The 21,080-nt window shown below is 48.7% G+C and overlaps 1 protein-coding gene across 4 annotated transcripts; it reads left to right on the forward strand.

Annotated features, from left to right (window-relative positions):
• Positions 1-1,843: 1,843 nt before the first annotated feature.
• On the forward strand, positions 1,844-20,777 carry SCAMP4 (secretory carrier membrane protein 4). 4 transcript variants are annotated; one of them, XM_013950842.2, is made up of 9 exons: positions 2,858-2,897; positions 3,019-3,167; positions 5,747-5,814; positions 6,245-6,300; positions 9,199-9,327; positions 11,944-12,100; positions 15,305-15,406; positions 16,403-16,520; positions 17,513-20,777. In XM_013950842.2, the coding sequence occupies exons 4-9, from the start codon at positions 6,294-6,296 to the stop codon at positions 17,687-17,689; spliced, it is 690 nt and encodes a 229-aa protein (XP_013806296.1). In that variant the 5' UTR covers positions 2,858-2,897; positions 3,019-3,167; positions 5,747-5,814; positions 6,245-6,293; the 3' UTR covers positions 17,690-20,777. The 4 variants fall into 4 exon arrangements, with proteins under 4 accessions (XP_067168870.1, XP_067168873.1, XP_013806296.1 ...); XM_067312769.1 differs by lacking the exons at positions 2,858-2,897; positions 3,019-3,167 and adding an exon at positions 1,844-1,878; XM_067312772.1 differs by lacking the exons at positions 2,858-2,897; positions 3,019-3,167 and adding an exon at positions 1,849-1,869.
• The last annotated feature ends 303 nt before the right edge of the window (positions 20,778-21,080 follow it).

Consider the following 21,080-nt stretch of genomic DNA (forward strand, 5'->3'; position numbering starts at 1 on the left):
AGCCCTCCTGAGGACACGGCACGCTGCTGCCATGCATCCTCCACCTGGGGACGCCTGGGGTCTGGGAAAGGGCTTCGTTCGGCAAACCGTCGCTGAAACACCACCACCTCTCCATCAGGATGCAGATTGTACCTATGGATATTAAATGCGCAAATCTTATTCCCATTTCTCCCTTCGTTTCCCCTGGAAAGCTCACCTGGATGTGAGCTCCCCCCACTCCCTGTGCAAACCCAAAACAGTCATGTCCCCGGGTGGCAGAAGTTGTCCAAGACGGAGCCGGCAGCGTAAGCTGTCGGGGCTGCGAAGCAGAGTAAAATAATGAAAATGCATCCTGGTATCAGCAGGGTGAGCAAATCCCAGGCTCCCTCCTCGCCAGCTCCCCAGCCGTTGCCACTGTGCAGCTCGTGCGTCTTTGTTCCCACAAATTACGTGTTGCGCAATAAAACCTGGCTGCTGCTCGGAGCCGGGAACAACCAGAAATAGGGCACAGCTCGCGCACCCAGTTTTCACACGCGGGGAGCAGAGACGGGGCGGCTGGGACTGCAATGAACCGCTGCGTCCAGTGCGGGAGTGCGCAGAGGCCAGCCCGAGCTCTGGGAGCCATGGGGATGCATCCGCCCGCGGCTGGCCGGGCTGCTGCGCGTCTATTGGGTTTCGTTAAAAAAAAAAAAAAGTATTTTTCCAGTTGAATCACAGGTGTCTTCATTTTTTTGGAAAAACATTAAAAAAAAAAGCTCAGGGAAAGCTGTTTAAAATTTCTTTGCAAAGAGCTATTCTTTCAATAAAACATATTTATGGGGAATTGCCGAGAGGAGCATTTAACACCGGCAGCTCGCAGGAGCCAGCAAAGGAGGGCTTCGCGGGGCACCGTTGCTCCCTGGTGAGCCCCAACACCCTCAGCAAGCGATGGCAGGGCCAGGAAGGCTCCAGGAGCGCGGCTGTCCGGCGAGGGCCACGGGGCGCAGCGAGGAGAGGCTGCCCAGAGGCCCGGAGCTGCTGTCCTGGGGCTCTGCTTCCCCTCGCGCCTCCCCCCAGTAACCAGCCCGTCGCCCTTGCTGGTGGCCCAGCGTCTCCAGCAGCGCCGGATTTACTGGGGCCGAGTGACCTCTGCTGGTTTACAGCTAAAATATTCCCTGTGTTTTTGCCATCCTTGTAGACAGACAAGAGACAGGAGGCCTGATGCCCCGTCGCAGGCACGTTTCGGGGGCACGGCAGCTCCAGGCAGGGCGGCCTCCCAAGTGGGGCTGGGCAGCCTGCTTAGCGCGTCAGGCCAAGCACACGCAACAGGCCCTGAGGCCTCCATTTTAGGGAAATTTAACCCAAATCCGGCCTGTGTGTGTGTGTGAAGGCCTCGGCGTTCGCTTCGCCTGATAGAGGCACCTAGAGGTGTTTATAAGCCACGACCCCAGGGCCTGGGAGGGTTTTTCAAGTGGAGCAGGGCTTATATATCACAGAATTAACGGCATTTCCATAGCTATAGCGTCCAATCGCGAGGATTTCGAGGTGATTTGAACGTTAAACCGTTACCGCCCCGGTCTGCCGGGCCGCAGCGCAGCGGGGCTACCCGCGCCGCGGTGGGGCCCGAGCCACAAACGCGCGGGAGGCCCCGCGCCCCCGGCTGCCTTTCACACTTCTGTCCCTCTTCGCCCCCCGTAGCCAGTGTTAGGACGCGCCTCAGCCAACACCCCGTCGCCGGCTGGCTCCTCACGTGACGGGCCGAGGGGGCGTGCCTCGGGGTGCGCTGGGAGATGTAGTCCTTCGCCCCCCAGCGGCCGCGGCGGCGGCTCCTGGCGGGACTCTCTTTCCCAGCGTGCCCCGCGGCTGCGCGGAGGGCTCGGGGGAGCGGGGCTCCGGCGGTGGCGGCGGGAGGTGGGCACGGTAAACACCCGCGGCTGCCTCCGCCTGGGCCCGGGTCGCGCCGGGGCGGCGGGGGCCGGGGGCAGGCGGGGGAGGTGGCAGAGCCGGGGGGCGGCGGGGCCGGGGGAGCGGGGCCAGCCCGGGGATAGCGAGGGACGGCGGGGGCGGCCCCGGGAGGGGGGCGGGCAGGGGCTAACGGGGGCAGCCATGTCCTCGGGGGGCGTAACGGGGACATCCCGGGGGGAGGGGGCGGCGAGGGGCAGCCGGGCCGGGCTGGCGAGGTAACGGGGGAGGCTGCGGACGAAACGGCAGCGGGCCGGGAGGTAACGGGGGCAGCCTTAGAGGAGCCCGAGGGGCACCGGGGACAGCCCGGGGGGGGGGCAGGTGGGGAGTGTGACAGAGCTGCGGGGGGAATGGGGACAGTCCTGGGGGGGGAGACAGCGAGGGGTTAATGGGGACAGTCCTGGGGGGTAGAGACAGCGAGGGGTTAATGGGGACAGTCTGAGGGGTGGGGGGCAGCGGAGGGGTAATGGGGACAGCCTGGGGGGGGACAGCAAGGGGAGAAGTGGCAAAGACAGTCTTGGTGGAGGGCAGCACGGGGGAGGGGTGCGAAAGGACAGGCAGAGGAATGGGGTGCGATAACGGGAACAGACTGAGCTGGGGAACAGCTCTCATTGGGGGGGGGTGGCAGGGACAGGTCTGTGGTGGGGGGTATTGGGGACAGCCCTGGTAGAGGATGGTGGTGGGGGACATGAGGGACAGCCCTGGTGGAGAATAGTGTGTGCATGGGGAGGTGTTGGGGGTGGTCCTGATGGGGGACAGCATGGGGATGGCTATTGGGGGCAGCCTGGGGGGGGGCAGCAGCAGGGGAGAGCGTATCAAGGGAAGCATGTGTTGAGAAGGTATTGGGGACAGCGCCTGTGTGGGGAGGAATCGGGGACAGTCCTGGCGGGGGACAGCGTGGGGGGAGGTATTGGGGTCAGCCCTGGTGGGAGCGGCAGTGGCGGAGCAGGTATCGGGGGCAGCGCGTGTGTGGCAAGGTATCAGGGACAGCCCTGGAGGCGCAGTGTCCCCCAGCGGAGCGCGATGGCAGCAGTACGGCGGCTGCTCATGTCTCCTCGCGGCTCGGGGGGTTACAAACGCCCCAACTGTGTCCTCCAGCCTCTCTGATGGCTGCTGAGGAACGTGCTTCTCGCGGCCACCTTCTGCCTTGGACGTGTGGGGCCAGGGCACGCATCTGTCAGGCCGGCGCTTGGTAGCTCCCGGAGGAGCACGGGACAGGCCGAGGGGACGAGGCGGGTGCCTTCAAGGTAGGGGGAGCACAAGCAGGGACAGGCTGTGTGGCAGCTGCTGAGGAAGTGATTGCTTAAGTGATTCTCAGGAGACTGTTAGCAGCAAGGCTGAAGCTTTTTGACACGCATGGTTTGGGCACCGGCTCTTCCAAATATTGCCCTTGACGGAGACAGAAGAGGGGTTTTACATTTTCTCTCTCTGGTCTTTGGTTTTTATGATCGTTAACTAGCTTAAGAAGCTCTTATCTTACACGGTGATGAAGAGAGAGGTAACATAGAAATGAAGCAAGTAATTAATAGTTTCTTTTATTTGCTTTTTAGTGTTAGTCTGGGCAAATTAATGTTGTTGCTACTGTCTGCAACCCGGGTCCCCTATGTTAGGCCAATCCGAGTAGCTGAAAAATGGTGGAATTGTTCCCTGGATGTGCGTGTTTTTGTGCTTTCCCTCTTCCTCTTGAGCTCTCTGCAATTCTACCCTTGTGCGATTGAGCCTTAGTTATGGAAGTAGTTGTATTACAGTCAATATTTGTCAGCTCCGTGTTCCATAGCATCTAAATTAAGACTTTTACCATCTGTCGCGGCAGTCGATGTGGCTGTGTAAACAGTCTACAGGAGACCTGGAGGGAATTGCTTCCTATTGTGCTTGCTCCCCAGGCTGCCCTCGCCAGCCCCGGAATAGGAGATGATGGGAGAGAGGGCAGCAGAATACACTGCAAAGCCTGGGAAGCCCCGAGAGGCTCCCGCAACGTCGAGCGGTCCGTCTGATTGACGCGGGAGGCGGCTGACTTGCCAACTTTATTGTTCCCCTGTGCGTTTTCGCAGCAGAAATGTTGTCATAAACAGTTTCCGTGTTCTCGCTGGTCACGCAGGTCTGGCTCTTTCCTCGGCTGCACTGGGTGCCCTTTTGGAAGGGTTTTCTAGCGGGTTTAGTTCTCCCGTCTAATTTGAAGCATGGCACTGCAACTGTTGCGCTGGTGTCACTGAAGCCCTGTGCTACGAGGATTGGGAATGTGCAGCAGGGAGGGGAAACACTGTCAACCGTAGAGCAACATGCTTAGATCCGCAAAGGGATGCTGGCGTTGCTGAGCCAAACTCTTTGGTGCTTTCCAGAGGGAGCTCTGCTGCCCTGACCTCTCTGGGAAGTTCCTGGTAAGACCTGGGCATCCGAATGAGATTCGTGGGGATCAGCGTGTAGGAGCGGGAGAAGCCTTTTCTCTTAAAAACCAGGGCAGAGTCACCACGTTCTTTTTAAATGGAACGGGAGAGGCGTGAACAAGACATGCGCTTGTCTGCTGAACATTGTGGGCTTGCTTCAACTCCTTCCTTAGCCTGGTGGTGTCCCTAGCATGAAATGACTTCAGAAAGCCTGGTCCCTGGGCACTCGCGGGAGGTGCAGGCTTGAACCACTCTAAGGAGATGTGCCTTGTGCCTGGGTCTTTTCCTTCTGGCTGTGCGCTAAGCTTTAAATCGTTGACTTACGAGGGAGGGTTGGCAAGTTCTCCTGCGTTGCTGTTGTGTATAGATGCTGCCCTTGTGGGGAGCCACCCAATTTGCTTTCGGCCAAGTCTTCTGGATTAAGCCCCTGAGTGCAGTCCTGCACAGAAACTCTTAGCCTCACTACAGTCATCTAATCAAAGCAAAAATATAAACATAAAGCAGTACGGAGAATATCCTAAAGTAAGAATTCAGGAGCTGGTGAACCTTACTGGAGACAGCTTAGGATGTTGGGCACTTCTTGGTTTGGCTGGGAGATTGAAGAGGGCACGAAAGGAGCCTGGGTCCTTTTGTGAGTCTGGTCATTGCCCAAGGTCTCTAGATGGCTTTTATGGCAAAGCTGGAACTGAGTGCAGCTTTCCCACCTCCCTGCTGGCACTCTTGTTTTGGCCTATTCTTCCTGCAGAAAGAGAGAACGGGAGTAGAGGAAACAGTTAAAGAGAAGAGTTAAGGAGAAAATAAAATGCAACCTTAACAAAATAATTGCGCCAGTGTAAAATATGCATCATCCAGCCCATACATCAGGCACGGAAGTGCAGAAAAGGGAAATGAGTTGCTTTAAATCCCAAGAGCTCTGGATACAAAACAGCTATTCTAATCTGAGTGTGGTAGCTGCTATAGACATTGCAGTAGTGTGTGTTATTGGTTTTGTTATTATAAAGGCAGTTTTTAGTCTATACCTTGACTTGATGATTCTTGTCAACCCTTGAAATATTGCTTTAGAGGTTTTCTTCGGTGAGATTCTTTGTTTTCTGTTTGGAATTTGCAGATACAGGCACACTGTGGGTTTTATCTCTAAACGTAGAAGCGGGTTGAATCAAAGTGGCCATTCAGTCCGCACCTCTGCGTGGCTTTCATTTGTGGGATCGGTTTTGCCAAAATCAACAACACATTTGACATGGGGTAGACGTCACAGGATTCGATCCGTTGGGAATTGAAGTAATTTCCAACGGTGGTAATAGAAAGAAGAATGAATCTGCATTTTAATAAGGGTTGTGCATAATTATTAAAATAATGAGGGATGTTGTTTTTTGGGGACCGGTTGAGTTTCAAAGAGCAATTTACTTCCCAGCTAACAATGGATTACCTGTTTGTTTCCGCAGTTGGGAAGGTCCACAGAGAGCCAGGAGCCGACGAATCATCCCAGCACCTAAATGAGGCATTAAGTCTGGTGAGCTAGCACAAATTCCTCTTCCGATTGGTGCGCTTTGCCGGGTCCCAACCAGACCTATGTGTCTCAGCATGTTGTCTGGTTTCAGCTGGAATGTACACATGTTCTGGCGGTGGTTTTTTGTGCATCCTCGGCCTTTGCCAGGTATCACTAAGAGCACGAGTGTTTGCCGCTGAAGACTAAAAGCATTAAAATTGTTGACGAGGTGGTCGTACTGGCTGAGATGCTGCCAGGTGGAGCTTCATACCAACGAGGGGAGATCACAACTGGTTTTATGAGGTTCCAGCCTGCGTACTTCATGCAGTCTGAGATGAGTAGTTTGTAGTGGGACCTCTGGGGTTACAGTCCGTCAGATAGATGATACCAAAGATACCTCCAATTTTAAGAGGTTCTCTGGATGCCGGTTAGTGATGTGTGCTTTCTCCCGTAGGTCTGTTGCTATCTGTCTGAAACTTCTCCAGGGAACAGTCCTAATAGAAATGGCAGGTAAGAGCACCTCAAAATATGGTGATGCAGGAAGAAAAATGGTTGTAGAGAATGTTTTTTCAGTATTCTTTGATGACTACAGTTCGTTAGGTATGACACATTTCCTTTCTTCCTAAATTCTTAACATTCCCTCAGTAGCAATTTAGCTACTTCTCTTTTCTTCCTGTGGTCATATGCCCATTTTACACTGTATCCACTATAGATTTGTTAGCTGAGGCTACTGTTCTAGCAATAAAGGCTTAGATACGACTTTTTTGAAAGTTTTATGAGGAGGAATTTATTCACAAAAAGGTACATGAGAGCAATTCCTCTCTTACAGAGGCTAAACAGCTCTTTCCACAACATTCCTTGCTGTATTATCAATTTTAATACAACTTAATTTTACTTGCAGTGAAATCAGTAACAAAATTGCCCCTAACTTCTTTAAGGTAAGATAAGCTCCTGGACTTGCATACAGCTGCTGTTCACAGGCAAGATGATTTGGTTTTTGAAAGCACATACTGTGCTTGCTGATCAAATGGGTCGGTCCCCGCCTTGATGCGAGTCCCATAGCGCTCCAAGCAATGCAGTCAGACATGACAGAGAATATTTTCTTTTGATTTCTTCTGTCTTTTCTCGGAAATAACCCAGAACGGTTTAAAACTAGAGAGTCTCTGAGAAGAGTACACCTCTGGGATAGGAGAATAGTGGTCGTCTGGCTCCCTGCAGCTAGACAACACCAGAGGAGAGGTGTAATCCTGATCTTTCTGTAATTAAAATAGTTATGGAAGAACTTGGAGCATTCTGTGAGCTTGAAGAATGACAAACTGCAGTGGCCAATGCCCAGAAGTGACAGTTGGTTTTTGGCCCCACCATCTGGGGACTTCTGCACTAGAGGCTGGCAACTATTGCCTGGTGGGAGACCTGAATTATAGGAGGGGAAAAATGGAAGAGAGCTGAACCAAAGTAACTAGCTGCAGCTGCAGGTTTTGAAGAGGGACAGGAGGAAGTTGTCCCCCATGCCCTCAAAGATGTTAGAGAATCTGCTTTTACTGTGGTCAGCTAACCTTGGTCTTACTGACTTCCCTAGAGAGAGCTGTCTTTTTAGCTTTTAAAGCTGTGCCCCCTTTGCTTTCCATTTAGAAATCCAGCACTGTTGTGTCCTTTTGTAGACTGCTGAGACAGATTATCTGAGGGAACACCCATTAGGTGTTTACAGCAAGCAAAAAATTAGTGCTAAGAAGTCCAAATTCCTATGGACTTTGAAAGGAGCCATGGGAGATCAGTGTTGCACGTGACGCAGCTTCTTGTGGCTAGCGATAGATGTTAACCAGTAACTAATTCAGATGGTTTCTAAAGCCTGCATTAATGTCATGCGTTCACAGGTGATGGCTAAGGAGGGGAAGCAGACATAACATTTGTTTTTATATTAAAAAAAGTCTATTGAAAACTCGAGTTGGGCTGATGACTTCAGACATTCTTCCATGGTTAGTTCTGATGTACTTGCAGTGGGCGTTATCCTCGTAGTTTTTTCTGCATAAAAATACGCCTTCCCTTCGCATGAAGTAAAGCCTTTTTCTTCCCTAAAGCATGGCATGCAGTTTTAAACTCCTCCCTGCCAACCTTAAAATGAAGTTAAGAAGCTGCTCCTGCAAAATGTCTTCTCACACGGAGATAATGGCAAGAGAAGGGGAACTCGTGTGCTGACAGTTCTTGTTCAGACATTTCCTCTTGTCTTCTGTGCCATTTGGAGGTTTTCCCAGGACATTCTTCATCTCTTCCTCTGGTTGTTTTTAATTCTGTTTACTGGGGCTGAAGTAGTTGAGAGACAATTAGTCACAATGCCCTGGATCAAGCTTTAATCAGCACTGGAAGGCAAGAGCGGACGTTCCCAAACGTGTAGCAGCTCACACCCAGGCACGCATATATACGCACACAAAGCTGTGCATCTTTATAAAAGCTGACAGCAGCTTAAATACAGAGGGCTTAGTTATTTAATTGCTTGATTTTAAAAAAGTAATTTCTTCCCAAGGTAAGTTTTTCTTGCCTTTGTCGGTGTTTGCTGGTTTTATGGTATCTGAATGCAAAGCTTGCTTCGCTGGGGCTTAACCTTGTGGAAAAACTTGACTTGGAAAGGAAAAAAATGTACGCTCATGAATCGCCTAACAACAAAACCATCCCTGACATCTGATTTGCCTTCCCCAAACTGGATAACGTCTGGTTACTAAATTCCAGTTTTAGAGGGATGCACCTTTCTTTGCTGTCATAGGGATATATCTGCTACAGGTCCCTGTATCATTCATATATATATATATATATATATATATATATATATCTGCTACAAGCCCACCTACTCAGAGTTTGTGTCTGAAGGAAAATCTGCTTTTGTCTGGGAAATCACTGGCCTTTCCTCCTGCTTTAGTTGTCAGAGAGGTTCTAACTAAAAAACTCTGAGCAAAGTGTTTTTTTTCCCCAGACACTTCTGGCAATCTGCTCGTTTTACCTAAGGTTTCATCCCTGAGCTGTTTCTAAGGTCTTGGTTCTCTTTTGCTCTGTATCTTGCAGTGCCTTTTGCACCAACTTTATACTAATGTTTAAAATTACCAAATCTGTGTGTTAGTCGTTAGCTCGTTTCTCGTTCCCACTCTAAACCTTGCATGTGCTACTATAAATGTATTGCGTCCACTGCTAAGCAAGGAGAACAAGATGTTTGGTGTCCAGAGTCAAGATGACTATACTGAAGTAAGTAATCCGGATGGCCAGAGCTGGTGTTTGTTTTCTCTTCTAATTCTTGTGAGTCTTCTCACCTTAGGGGTCCCCAGGGCTTTTGTGCATCGGGGAAGTGCGGGGGATGTCACACTCGCTTGCTGACCCAAGAACGTTTCTGCATTCAGCTAATTCGTGTGTTCTTCTTTGTAGAAAAGGTGAATAACTTCCCGCCGCTCCCCAAGTTTATCCCTCTGAAACCATGTTTCTACCAGAACTTTGCCGATGAAATTCCCATAGATTATCAGGCTCTGGTGAAGAGAATCTACCATGTATGGATCTGTAAGTTGAATAAGAAACCTGTGCAGGGGAAATTACATAAAAACATAAGTCCTTATTTATGCGCTTTAGGGTTTTGACTGCAGTTAGTTTATGAGGAACAATGATTCCTCTTAGAATGCTGTAACTACCTTTGTGCCCAAATTCTAAGCTGTCATGCCTTGAATTTTTGCTGCAGAGCTGGTATCGAAGAAAAGAGTGAGTACCAATGCTGGAAAAGGCTATTAGTAAATTTGAGGAGGAAAACAGGCCACATTTGAAACCCTTACTGATGTCAAGTAATGTACTACTCCAGAAAATAGCCCTCTTAAAGTAATTCCCCATGTACCTAGGATAAGATGAATAGGAGAATTTTAGGCAAGAAAATTAATGTGGCTCATGTGTTCGTTACCTGTCTCCCCACCCTGCTGTATGAATCCTAAAATTCTCCTTCTTGGTGCCATCCACAAATTTCCCCATCCACTGTCTAAAGACAGCTGTATGCTGTCTCTTCCTTAGCTGTCCTTAAATGTAAAATATTCTTAGCCCCAGCTTTAGAGGGGGGCTGATCCTCTTGGTCACAACTAGCAATTTGCTGATATTCTGTAGGAATAGACCTCCTGGCTCTCTGAACTTCTGTTGTCCTGCTGAGCCATGCAAAAGCCAGTCGTGAAAATTAACCATTCTTCTCCAAGGAATGAAACCGGATGAAAAACCTTGTGGCTGGCCTAGAGAACCACAGGAAATGCTTTGGACAATTTAAAATCTTTTTGCCTTGCTTTTTTTTTTTTTTTTTTCCTCTTCCCAAAATGCTTGTCCTCGTATTTACCCCTCGCATCGAAGGAAAGCTTGTTTTCTGCAAAATATGCATTTGATGGCGTGGCTTTTACTCCAGACGTATAGGATGTGTGTATGAGGCAGATTTGTGTATATAAATAATAGCATAATCTATCACTTCATTGTTCTTCCGTTATTTGGAGACGCTGAAATGAGCTCTGTAATTTTCTTGCCTGAAGAAACTGCTTGTCCCTCCAGCCGAACTAGTTAAACGTTGCACGCTGTAAAGCTGCCTTTGTATGCGACTCTTTCTAAACAAAGCGCCCCTCATTCAAGTTAGTGGAAAGATGGAAAGGCGCCAGCCATTTAGGCAACTAGTCATATGTGTGGCTGAGGAGACCTAGCGTTTTCACCAGGCGTTTTAAATTTCCAGCTGCTGCACATTTTCTTTTGGGGTCTCCCAGGCTATTGGGGATGGAAGAGAGGGAAAGAGACCCATACGGAGGGAAGACAGTAAACATGAAAAGGCCGATTTTAAAAAGAGAAGCACAAAATTCATTGCTAGAAGGTTGAATGCTGTTTACTTTAGTTGGATTTGACCATTTTGTGAAGACAGATGGTGATTTGGGGAAACCTGTACCAGAGCTCCCACTACTGGAGAACAAACTCCTACCTGACACATCAGGAAAACCAGAAGTTCCTTAAAACTTGGGTGTTCCTGTCTTGATGTTTTATTATTAGGTAACTTTTAGAGAGCAAGTGACTTGTGAAACTAAGCATTTGACAAAGTGCAGCTAATTACCATATAAATGAAATTTAAATAATTAAAATCCCTCCTCCCCCGCACCTCCAAATATTAAGATACATGCAAGAGATGGCATATAAAGCCTTGTTGGTAGCTACTCCGAAGAGGAAGGAATTTTCTGTTTGGTAAGCCAATATTTTATTTCAGCTCTCGCATAATTCAAGTGTCGGAATAAGCAGTCAGGTTAGGGAATTTTAAACACTAGATTCCCTTGACTGTATTGTCGGTATTATGTTATGACTGTGCAGGGTTGTAATTGCTCGGCAGCCTCCGAGATGAGGGAAGGGAGGTGAGTCTGTGCAAAGGGAAAGAAAGAGGAGTCGCTGAAAGGAGCAGCCAGCCTGGCTGAGCTGGGAGCTGTAGCACGTAGCAAAGCGAGGACTGGTCAGGGCACATTCACTTCTCAGGGGAGAAGAGAAACTCAGGGGGTTAATTTTGCCTGAATAAGTGGGACCAGAGTCCAAAGAGTTGCTGTGACCTCGTCACCAGGCAGTACTGAAGTGTTGTGCGTGTTTGGACCCTCTGCCTTCTCGTGTCTCCTTGGCAGTGCTAACGGATACAGGTTACTGTAAAAAAAATTGAATGAACTTCCACCTGCTCTCCAAAAAAGAGCTTGTAATTGGGCTAAGCCTGCTCGATGCTGGTGTGCTGGGTGGTGTTTTTACACCGTTTTCCTCCCCAAAAAAGGGTCTTGCTACAAACAGGAATTGAACCCCCTTGCTCTTAGTTTATAATAATAGCGGACCGAATCTTGCCTGTATCGGGCACAGCGGTTACCGCTCAGCTCTCCATCCTTTGGCAGGCCCCCAAAAGGGTTTCTTCATCCCTCTGCTGTGACACAGCCGCTGGAAATGGATGTGCTTCTGCGCTGCTGACTTCTCGGGTCACAGCCGAAAGCGCTCCCTGCCATTAACGCGCGGGTTGTGGTTGCTTTATTGGGCATGAGTTTCCCACCGTAATGTGCTCCCGTCATATCATAGTGCAGGACAGTCGTTTCCTTTTTCTCCGAAGATGTGAACCCGCACAGCCTCACGTTCTCTCCTCTGTCCTCTTTACAGTCTACTGCATCACACTAGCCGTGAATATCATTGCATGCCTAGCGTGGTGGATCGGAGGAGGCTACGGGGTCAATTTTGGTTTGGCCATCCTTTGGCTTATTCTGTTCAGCCCCTGCGGCTACGTCTGCTGGTTCCGTCCTGCGTACAAAGCCTTTCGGTAAGTAGAAGCTCCCAAGGTGGTTTCGTTTCCGTTTCCTCTAGGAGAGAGACGTGGTGTTATTGGGAAGTGGAGATCTGCCCGTCTGGGATAAAGATTAAGGACTTGATATCTGAATATCTTGTTTATTTTAGAAACGTTTTTCGTCAGGAGTGGGGCTACTTTAAATGTTAGATGTGGGATTGAGGGTCACTTGCCTGCTTGGAGGTCAGCAGCACTGACTTGTTTGCCACTTCTGTGAGCATGAAGTTCACATTTTACCTAAATATCTCGGGCTTAGCAATACCCTAATATCAGCATAGCTTTAAGGGGGATATTATTTTGGTAAAGCTTCATTGAGGCTTATTTTGATGGAAGACTAATAAGTTATCAGTGGCTGAGAACTCTCCTGTTTTTTGTCTCGAGATACAGAACTTGGCTGCTTTGCTTTTTAGATAAAAGCAGCTCCTTAGGACCAGTCCTTCTGAAACTGCACAGATATTTAAAGCCATCCTAGATTTTTTTTTTTTTACTTTAATCATTTGCATTTGCTCACGCTTGCTGGGAACCGCAAGGCATTATCCAGACATTAATGCATAACAGAGCTGTGAAGGACCCGAGCTTTTTCCAGTCTCGTGTAGGGAACCAGGGCACAGGAGAGAAGTGACCTGCTCAGCATCACGCTGTGGGTCTTCAGCAGGACCTGCACGAGAGCCAGAGGTCTGGGCTCTGAAGGTGAAGCTCTCCAGTCCCCCGTTACCAGAATACTCTGGATTTTGATTATTCATCAGCTTCAGTGATGAGTTAATTTAGAAAACAGCAAAAGCAGCTGATAGAAATGGGAGTTGGCAGATGGGGGCCCTGTCTATGAAAGAAGTTGAGCACATCCTAAATTAGTTGCTTAAATGCTCTCCTGCATTCACACTCTGTATACTAACAACACTGGGCAGTTAATTCACTGGAGGTGCTTAAAACATCAGTGACTACATTATAGAGTACAGGGGAGGATTATTTCTGAAGGAAATGGAAGGCAGTGGGGTTGGATTCATCTGAAAGTTTTAGAAGACATGAAAATATAAGCTTCGAACTCTCGCTCTCTGGAGCTGGGATTTTGTCCCCATCCCTAGCTCAGAAGCCTGAGGGACTCCAAGCGCCTACCAGAGCTCTGTTCCAAGAGCATTTTCCATTCTGAAGTCTGGGAAGAATTACTCTTCCTCACTGACCTCCTCGGGGCTTCACAAGGACTGTTTCTAATTATTTCTTTAGTGTTGTTTGTATATGCATTTATGCAACTGAATACTGAAAGCTCCCTGACGTTACTCTGTATACGGACTTCTACAGTCAAAAAAAGACCAAGCCCTAGGGACAGAGTGGCAAGCCCAGGGATCACCGAGTTTGCCATTAGTTGTAGGAGAGGCTAGAAAAACATTGCAGTGGGGCAGCAGCATTTCGTGTGGAATTGCAGATAGTCTTGATTCAAGAAAGCTAGGTCAGACCCACTTGCTATGCTTATTTTGGGAAGAAGCAACTGTTAAATGCCAGCATCATGTACTGCGAGGATGCTTTCATAAACCCTTCGTCATACCTCTGCATCCAAAATTAAATTAGCTGCAGAGCTTTGGCACTAGGGCAAAGCTGTTGCAAATCTGTACCAGAAAGCTGGATCAGAAAGCACCTTTTCTGTGTATCCTTGCTAATTCCCACACATCCTTTCAAACGGAGGCTCCTCCAGCCCTTTCAGGTCTTAGTCGCAGGAGTCTGTTTGAAGGCCCAGCCTGGAACCTAATCCTTTGTTAATTGGATTATGATAGGCTCTACTCCGAACAGTCCATGTTAAAAGTATTTCTTTCACGTTGCTGTACTCTGAGGTGATATTTGAAGGGCAGGATCGTGAAGATGCTCAGGGATGGCAAGCTTCTTTCACAGCGTCTCTGTAAGTAATTAGCTTTTGAAAGATGGAAGGTAAGAGCCTCCCCTAATTTAGGTAGATAGTGTCTGTAAATGAACACAAAGCAGCAGAGCTCCGGCTGGAGGTTTTCCCACATGTTTCAAACTAGCCAGAGTCCATGACATTGACCTGTCTAGAGCCTGTAGTCCTGCCTCCCTCATCTCAGCTTTAGGCATTAGAGGCCAGAAATATAAAAATATTAAAATACTTTCAGACTTTGAGCAGGAGTTGGGAATGGCTGAAGGTCTTCTGTAAACTCCCCGTTGCACCAAACTGCCCCATTAGCTACTGAAGTATCTTTGTAAATCTGCTCCGTGGATTGCAGACCCTTCCAGTTCCTGCAGTAATGGGAAGAATCCGTATCATTAAAAAGGAAAGGTCACCAGGTTTGGGGAGCTTCAGCAGTGCACGAGGGCTTGCGGTGAAAGGCTGGCTCCTCAACGTGGCTGGTTTAACGGGATGAAGATGTGCTGCTGCAGCGCTGGTGTAGCCGTAACTCAGGCAGCGCTGCGCCCCAGCACACCTGTGACGGAGAGGCCGTGAACGTGTCTGGTCGGCCGCTGCCTTTGGGATTATATTCACGCTGCCTGTTACCCTTGCATAAATTACAGGACCTCACATATTCAGGACCCTCTCAACCTACATATCCTAAAGACGTGGAGCCTACGAAGATGCTAAAGCACACATCTGCCTTTCCCCAGATGATATACCACCCAAGCGTCTCTCTTATGGGCCATTGAAACCTTTTTTTTCTTTTCTTCCTGTGTTGTCCCAGTGCCGGATTATTAACCGTAGGCACGTAAGCTTGATGACGAACATCCGCTGAGGCATTTCCAGCTGGGATTTTCGTGCTCAATAATGACTTTTAGCGTATGGGCGAGCTCTGCCTGCCAGCGTTCAGGCGCCCTTGTGCCTGCTCGCTGATGGCTGAGCTGCACAGGTGTCAGACTGCACTGACTTCACATATTTGGTCAGAAAAATGATTCAGGCGCTCCCTCTTCCGCAGGAGGCTGCCTCTCCTTCTGTGTCATCACACATGTAATTACTTTGTTAGAGCAATTGCAGGAGCCTGGCTTCTTGGAAGAGATTAGGTGCTGATGATTCATGAATCTGTACACTTTCACTGCCAGGGAAGGAGAAGTAGTCCTGCAAGTACATAGTTGTGGAGGGATCTGATTTCTGAAATACGACGTTTGTGTTTGTATGTGATGGAGTCAAACGTGTGTGAAACAATGCGAGGTGCCGGTCTCCTCCTAACTTCCTCTCTTCCTTCCCAGGTCGGACAGCTCGTTTAATTTTATGGCCTTTTTCTTCATCTTTGGCGCGCAGTTTGTTCTCACGGTCCTACAAGCAATCGGTTTCTCTGGATGGGGAGCATGGTAAGCGTGACCCTGCTAGCATCCTGTAGCTGAGCACTTGGCTTTTGTGACTTGCAATTGCATGGAACTTGCTCTGTTTCCATGAACTTTGGAGAAACTGATGGGGTCTGTACAGCATGATATGGAAAAAGCTGTCTGGTTTCCACTATGGCATAATTCTATCTACTTGGAGTAGATAAAATTATCTCTTTCCATTGCTAGTAATTGTAAGAGTTCCTGTATTGGCAGATATCTTCATCTGTTCGTTCTTTTTAGCACCTCCCTGTAATGTCCGTTTCTTTTTGCCATTTAACCACACAATTGCAAAATTCATCTGATCCTTTCTTAGCACTGCCCTCGAAGTACTCCCAGCACACGGTGAGTGGTGCACAGCGGTGACTCACTGTTGGCCTATAGAGCAAGTATTGCGAGAGTTGTCCTAAAATAAATCGAAGCATTTTAGAGTCTGTCCCTGATTATGTTATAATTGTTTGGCATTATAACTTTCTGTCTCTAGAGACTTGAGAGCAAATCCTGCTGAAGCTACAAATAATAGAAAGTCCTAGCACTCTGTACAGCATTTTGTTTTCTTAACTGCTGATGCTCCCAAGTTTCCCTCTCTGGTTATTACCATCGTAGGCAATGGAGATGCAGATCATAGGACCCTGGTGCTCCTCGTTCCCAGCTTTGCTCCCTAGATGTAAGACCTTTGCACAACCGAAGCATCTTGGGAATAAATATGCTCTCCCTAAAGTCTCACTGCACAGCTGGCTGTTCCCTAAGGCCTGAGATAGGATTAGCCAGAGATGCTCGCAAGCTAGGTCTGAGATCTTGGAGAAATACCTACCTGAGCTGCATTTAGTTCTGGCCGTCGTCTTCATTGTTCTTTTCATTTTCAGGAGCTTTAAAACTGCCTCATGTAATTTCTGGGTGTGAGTAAACAGTCTCTCTGATAATAAATATACTTAGAAAAGAAGAGCTGTAATGATACTGTGTCTTTCTTTCTATCTTTTCCAGCGGATGGTTGGCAGCCGTTACTTTCTTTAGCACCAATGTTGCAGCCGCTGTGTTCATGCTGTTTCCTGCCATTATGTTCACAATGTCAGCAGTCGCGATGCTCTTCTGCATTTTAAGGGTAGGTGCTTCAGATGTCTCCCTGGCTTGGAGTATCTGTGCTTCGTATCACAGTAATGTGAACAGGCAGCTTAACAGCCGCTGTAAGCCATCACTGCCTTTAAAGGTTTTTTCAGTGTAGTCAGTTGATGTCTCAAAGAGTATCTAGAGGACAAATCCGAATAAGGCAAGGAGACTGGAGCTGGACGTTCTCACCATTTCATGTAGCCATGTTCATTTACGGCAGTTGAACCAAGCTTCGCTGCTTATTGGGATGGTCACTAATTCTAAAGGTGAAGCATCTTGAGGTTGCTGTGGTGGGAACTGGATGGCAGGGTGGGAAGAGGTCTTCATTTGTCTGCAGAATAAAGGGTTTGGAGAGCCACTGTCCGAGATAAGACTATATGGAAAGCTTCGGTAGATTGACTGGAGGGGAGGAGAGAGGTCAGAGGGAAAAGAGCACCAGGGATTAGCCCAACAAAATGCTGTCTCAGAGCAGTTGCCACCATGGCATTTATTGCGGGCTCATGGAAGCCTGTTGCCCTCTTGTCATCAAGATTAGTGTCACTGCCCTGAATCCTTCTGGGCATTGCATGGTGGGGTGACTTTTAAACCAGAGTTTCTTTTTACACCCATGGGTACCAGTTGTACATTTTTTTCTTAGACTACATCTGAGTCCATCATTCTCAGCCCTGCTGAAGCAGCAGTTTCAGTTTTCAGCACGTTGCTCTGGGTTGGCTGCCTTGCTGTACTCGCTGGTGGGATCCCCGGCCTGAATCCCAGGCACGTTGCTGAAATGGGTTGAAGTACTGGGTTGATGTTAGCTGCATGCACCTCTGTCTGCTGTATTCCTACTTTTTTAGTGCTTTTATTCCTTGGAAATGTAGCTCCTTACAGAAAGAGAGAGAGAAACAGATAAATGATATATAGTACCAGAGTGACTGTAGCTCTTCTCAGGAAGAGGTCTAAGTACCTGTTGCTGACCTTCCTCTTGTTCTCTTGTTCATCCATTAGGTTCATAAAATCTACCGAGGGGCTGGCGGGAGCTTTCAGAAAGCTCAGGATGAGTGGAACAGCGGCACGTGGAGGAACCCCCCCAGCAGGGAGGCCCAGTACAACAATTTTTCTGGAAACAGCCTGCCAGAGTATCCCACGGTGCCCAACTATCCCCCAGGAAACCAATGGCCTTAAGCAGCGACAGCTGCAAACTGCCTGGATTCTCTTCTTTTTGGTCTTTTTATTATTGTTATTTGAAAAGATCATTTGCATTCCCACCCCCTCCCCCAGGCATCTTGGGGACTCCTTTGGGTTTTTTTGTCTCCTTCTCATCACTGCAGAAGATGCGTGCTGTCAGCCCATGCCACCTCCAGAGCTCTGCACGGCCTTATTGGAAAGTCTTGTTTTGTGTTCAGTTACCAGTATTTGCCTTGTCGCAGACTGAAGAACCCAACCGTTCACTGCCCTTGCTTGAGGGAACCCTCTTGCGATCCCATTGGAAAAGGCTAACTTCTCCACGACGGTGAACACTACCAGAATTGCTCCTTCTCCTGCCTCCCTGCTTAGCTTTCATCCAACGCACAGTACACCGCCAAATCGTCCGTAATTGTAACGAACGCAATCTGAACCTTAGTAGCGACTGGTGTTTACTTTCTGGGATGAATAATCTGGAATTTTTCACTCTGAGGGAAACATAGCACTTAAATTATTTGGTACCTACTGATACTGAAGGTATTGGTAAAATCTACAACCTCTTTTGTTTGTGTTCTCTGGTGACGCATCCTTTAGGGAACAGCGCTTGCTGCGGGTGAGTGTTGTTCAGATGTGAAGTCCAGGAGAATCCTCCTTTGTCTGGCTAGAGCTATTGTTGTGCTAGGAGTCTTGCTTTCCCTGCTGCCAAAAGTTTCTGCTGCATCTGTGTGCTTCAAAGGTGCAGATTCATCTCATTCGGTTGATGTTTGCTCGCTAAAAGCCGGATTCAAAGCCCACTGGAACCTCTTGAAAAACTGACTGATGTTGGGCTTTGGACCTGGCTGCCTGGGTGACGTTCACCCTTTTACAGGTAGGCAGCATGAGATTTCTGTGCCGTTTAAATTCCACTTAGAGGGCGTCAAGATTTTTGTGCTGACCCAAGAAATTCCCTACTGGATACTCCTTGCCCTGTTGAAAACCCCTTTTTTCTGGGCTGCCAGCCAGCCAGTCAGGTGCTAACTATCGATTTCAGCGCTTGGGCCCCAGTGTGATTTGGGAGTAATTCTGTTACAATTGCTAGATTCAATTCCGATTTGCGCCAATGTGGTTAAAATTCAAACGCCTGCAATGTGTTGTCTGATAGACTAAGGAAAGCTTGTTAATCCTGGTAACGGATGTTAGCTGTGCAGAACTGGTACGTGTCTGCGTAGCCAGCAGCCCTTTTCTTCCACGTAGGGGCAGGGAGAGAGGTTCTCGTCTTTCCCCAAGCATCAGTTGAAGAGAGGATAAAGGAGGGATTGTTTTCCCTGAGAACTAGCATTAGTCTCGTAGCTGATTTTCATCCTGTGCATTTACATCAGGACTCCTGTAGGCTGAGCCATCCAATTCCCCCGGGTCCTACAGCGATCCCAGCAGGAAAGGCTGCAATTTCTTTCATCTCCCTTAAGAGCCTGCTGTGATTTTTTTTTCTTCTTTTTTTTCTCCCCCAAAACCTGTTAAAACTGGGAGGTCAGCTCCCATTATTTTTATAGGGAGCGAGTGTTCAGGCTCTTCAGCTCCGAAAATTTCAACCAGTGATCCCGTGAAGGACCAAGTGCTCTGCTTCGGAGACCCGAAAGGCATCGGGCGCCCCTGTGGGTCAGACCCAAAGCCTGTCCGTCCTGGCAGGCCACAGGATGGGGTGCCAAAGGTGTTACGGTGTAGGGGGAGTCGCTCCAAGTTGACACGGAGTCACTGGAAAGCAAAACTGGCTCCTGGAAAGGGTCAGGGAGGTTGTCGAAGCGAGATGGAGTTGTTGTGCAAGTGATCTTTTGAAAACTGTCTCTACACGTGCCTTATCTAATAAAGCATTAGTTCAGGAAGGAGAACTGTTCCTTCCCCTATTTTCCCCCTACTAAACTTCCCATTTGCTCTATTAACTTTTTTCTGTGTCATACTGTAAATACCCCGTGAAGTACAGCTTGGAATCTGCATGACACCTTTGTTATTAGGGCCAAAGCAAAAGCAAACGTTCATCGGAGCTCGGCGCCTCCTTGAACTTCAGCTTGCGAGCGACGCTGGCGCGCTGCTGCAGAACCGGCCTTTCGCTGGCTCCGAGACATTTAACGCGTTCCTAACGGGGCGAGATGTCGCTCGCAAGTGTGCAACGTGCTCGTAAGTGCAAACGCTTGAAGCCTTCTTAACAGCGTACGACCCGGTCACGTCGTCAAGCTTTTTTAGGTGCCTTTGTCTTGTGTCAAGCGTAATTTGTAAGCGTTCTTTGTCGCTTGCCGTCGGAGAGCGATGAAAGAACCGCCTGTCGATTAACTCCCTGGAAATACGATTGCGCTAGGGGGGAGCGAGGTGCCGCTAATGGTGTCTCCATCCAGCGGGGCCAAACTCTGGCTTGGCCGTGCTTGGGAGCCGCAACGTGGTGCACCTCCGTAAGAGGCTTCTTCCGGCCCTGTCCCTCCGTGCTCTGGCCATCCTCAGCCTCTTGCCAAAATTTTTCCAAAGTCATTGGTGTCTTTTTTTTAAGTCAGGCCGGAGTTTTCAAAGGAGCTGATGGGAGAAGCGTGGCCACGGGACTCGGCATCCCGCTTCTCCTATTCCTCCTTGATGATCCAGGGCTGCGTTTTGAGGTACCTGCCTTCGGTCGCGTGGGAAATGCTTGACGTAGAGAAGGGCGAACCGAAAAGGCTGGAGCCAGACACCAAATCCAGGACCCGTCGCAACCCTCTGCCGAGATTTCTAAAGAACTTAAGTGAACCTCTCCGGATGGGATCTGCCGTTTCTCATAACCCATCAGCTCCCCCCTCCCCAATCCTCTTAGGCGCCAAAAACCGTAATTCCAGAGAGTTGACTCAAAATGCTGCCTGAACAGCTGTGGCTTATTTTTTTGGACTCCTCTGTATGGTTTTAAATGTTTACATTAGATTTTGAAGACTCCTAACACCGTTAATCCAGACCTGGCTCCCGGTTGTCGTGTGGCGTGTGTGTGCGCGGTGTTTCGTGTCGCTTGTGGGGCTCCGTTTCTTGTTTTTGTGTTGTTTTTTTTCTCCTGATCACAAGACAATAAATGCTCATCCTGTGCTCGATGAGAAGAACTGGCCGCATTAGAGAAGTGTGTCTGTTCCTAGGTAACAGGAGTTATCTGGCAGAGGGAAATGGCGAAATTTCTATTTTCTTCCAAAGTCTCCCACCACTTTTTTTTTTTTTTTTCCCCCTCTCCTTTAGGAAAAACAGCGTGTTTATGGATGATGCTTGTTCTCTTGCTGGGGGCCAGCCCAAGACCGATACGCTGTGGTTTGGACTCTTGCAGGTGATAAGTGTTTTACGAGGGGGGCGTCATTATCCTCCTTTTCTAGAGAAGGGACCCGAGGCGCGGGTGACGGCGAGGATGTTGCCTCTCCGA

The sequence above is a fragment of the Apteryx mantelli genome, chromosome 30 (assembly GCF_036417845.1).
Source record: "Apteryx mantelli isolate bAptMan1 chromosome 30, bAptMan1.hap1, whole genome shotgun sequence".
Taxonomy (NCBI): Eukaryota; Metazoa; Chordata; class Aves; order Apterygiformes; family Apterygidae; genus Apteryx; species Apteryx mantelli.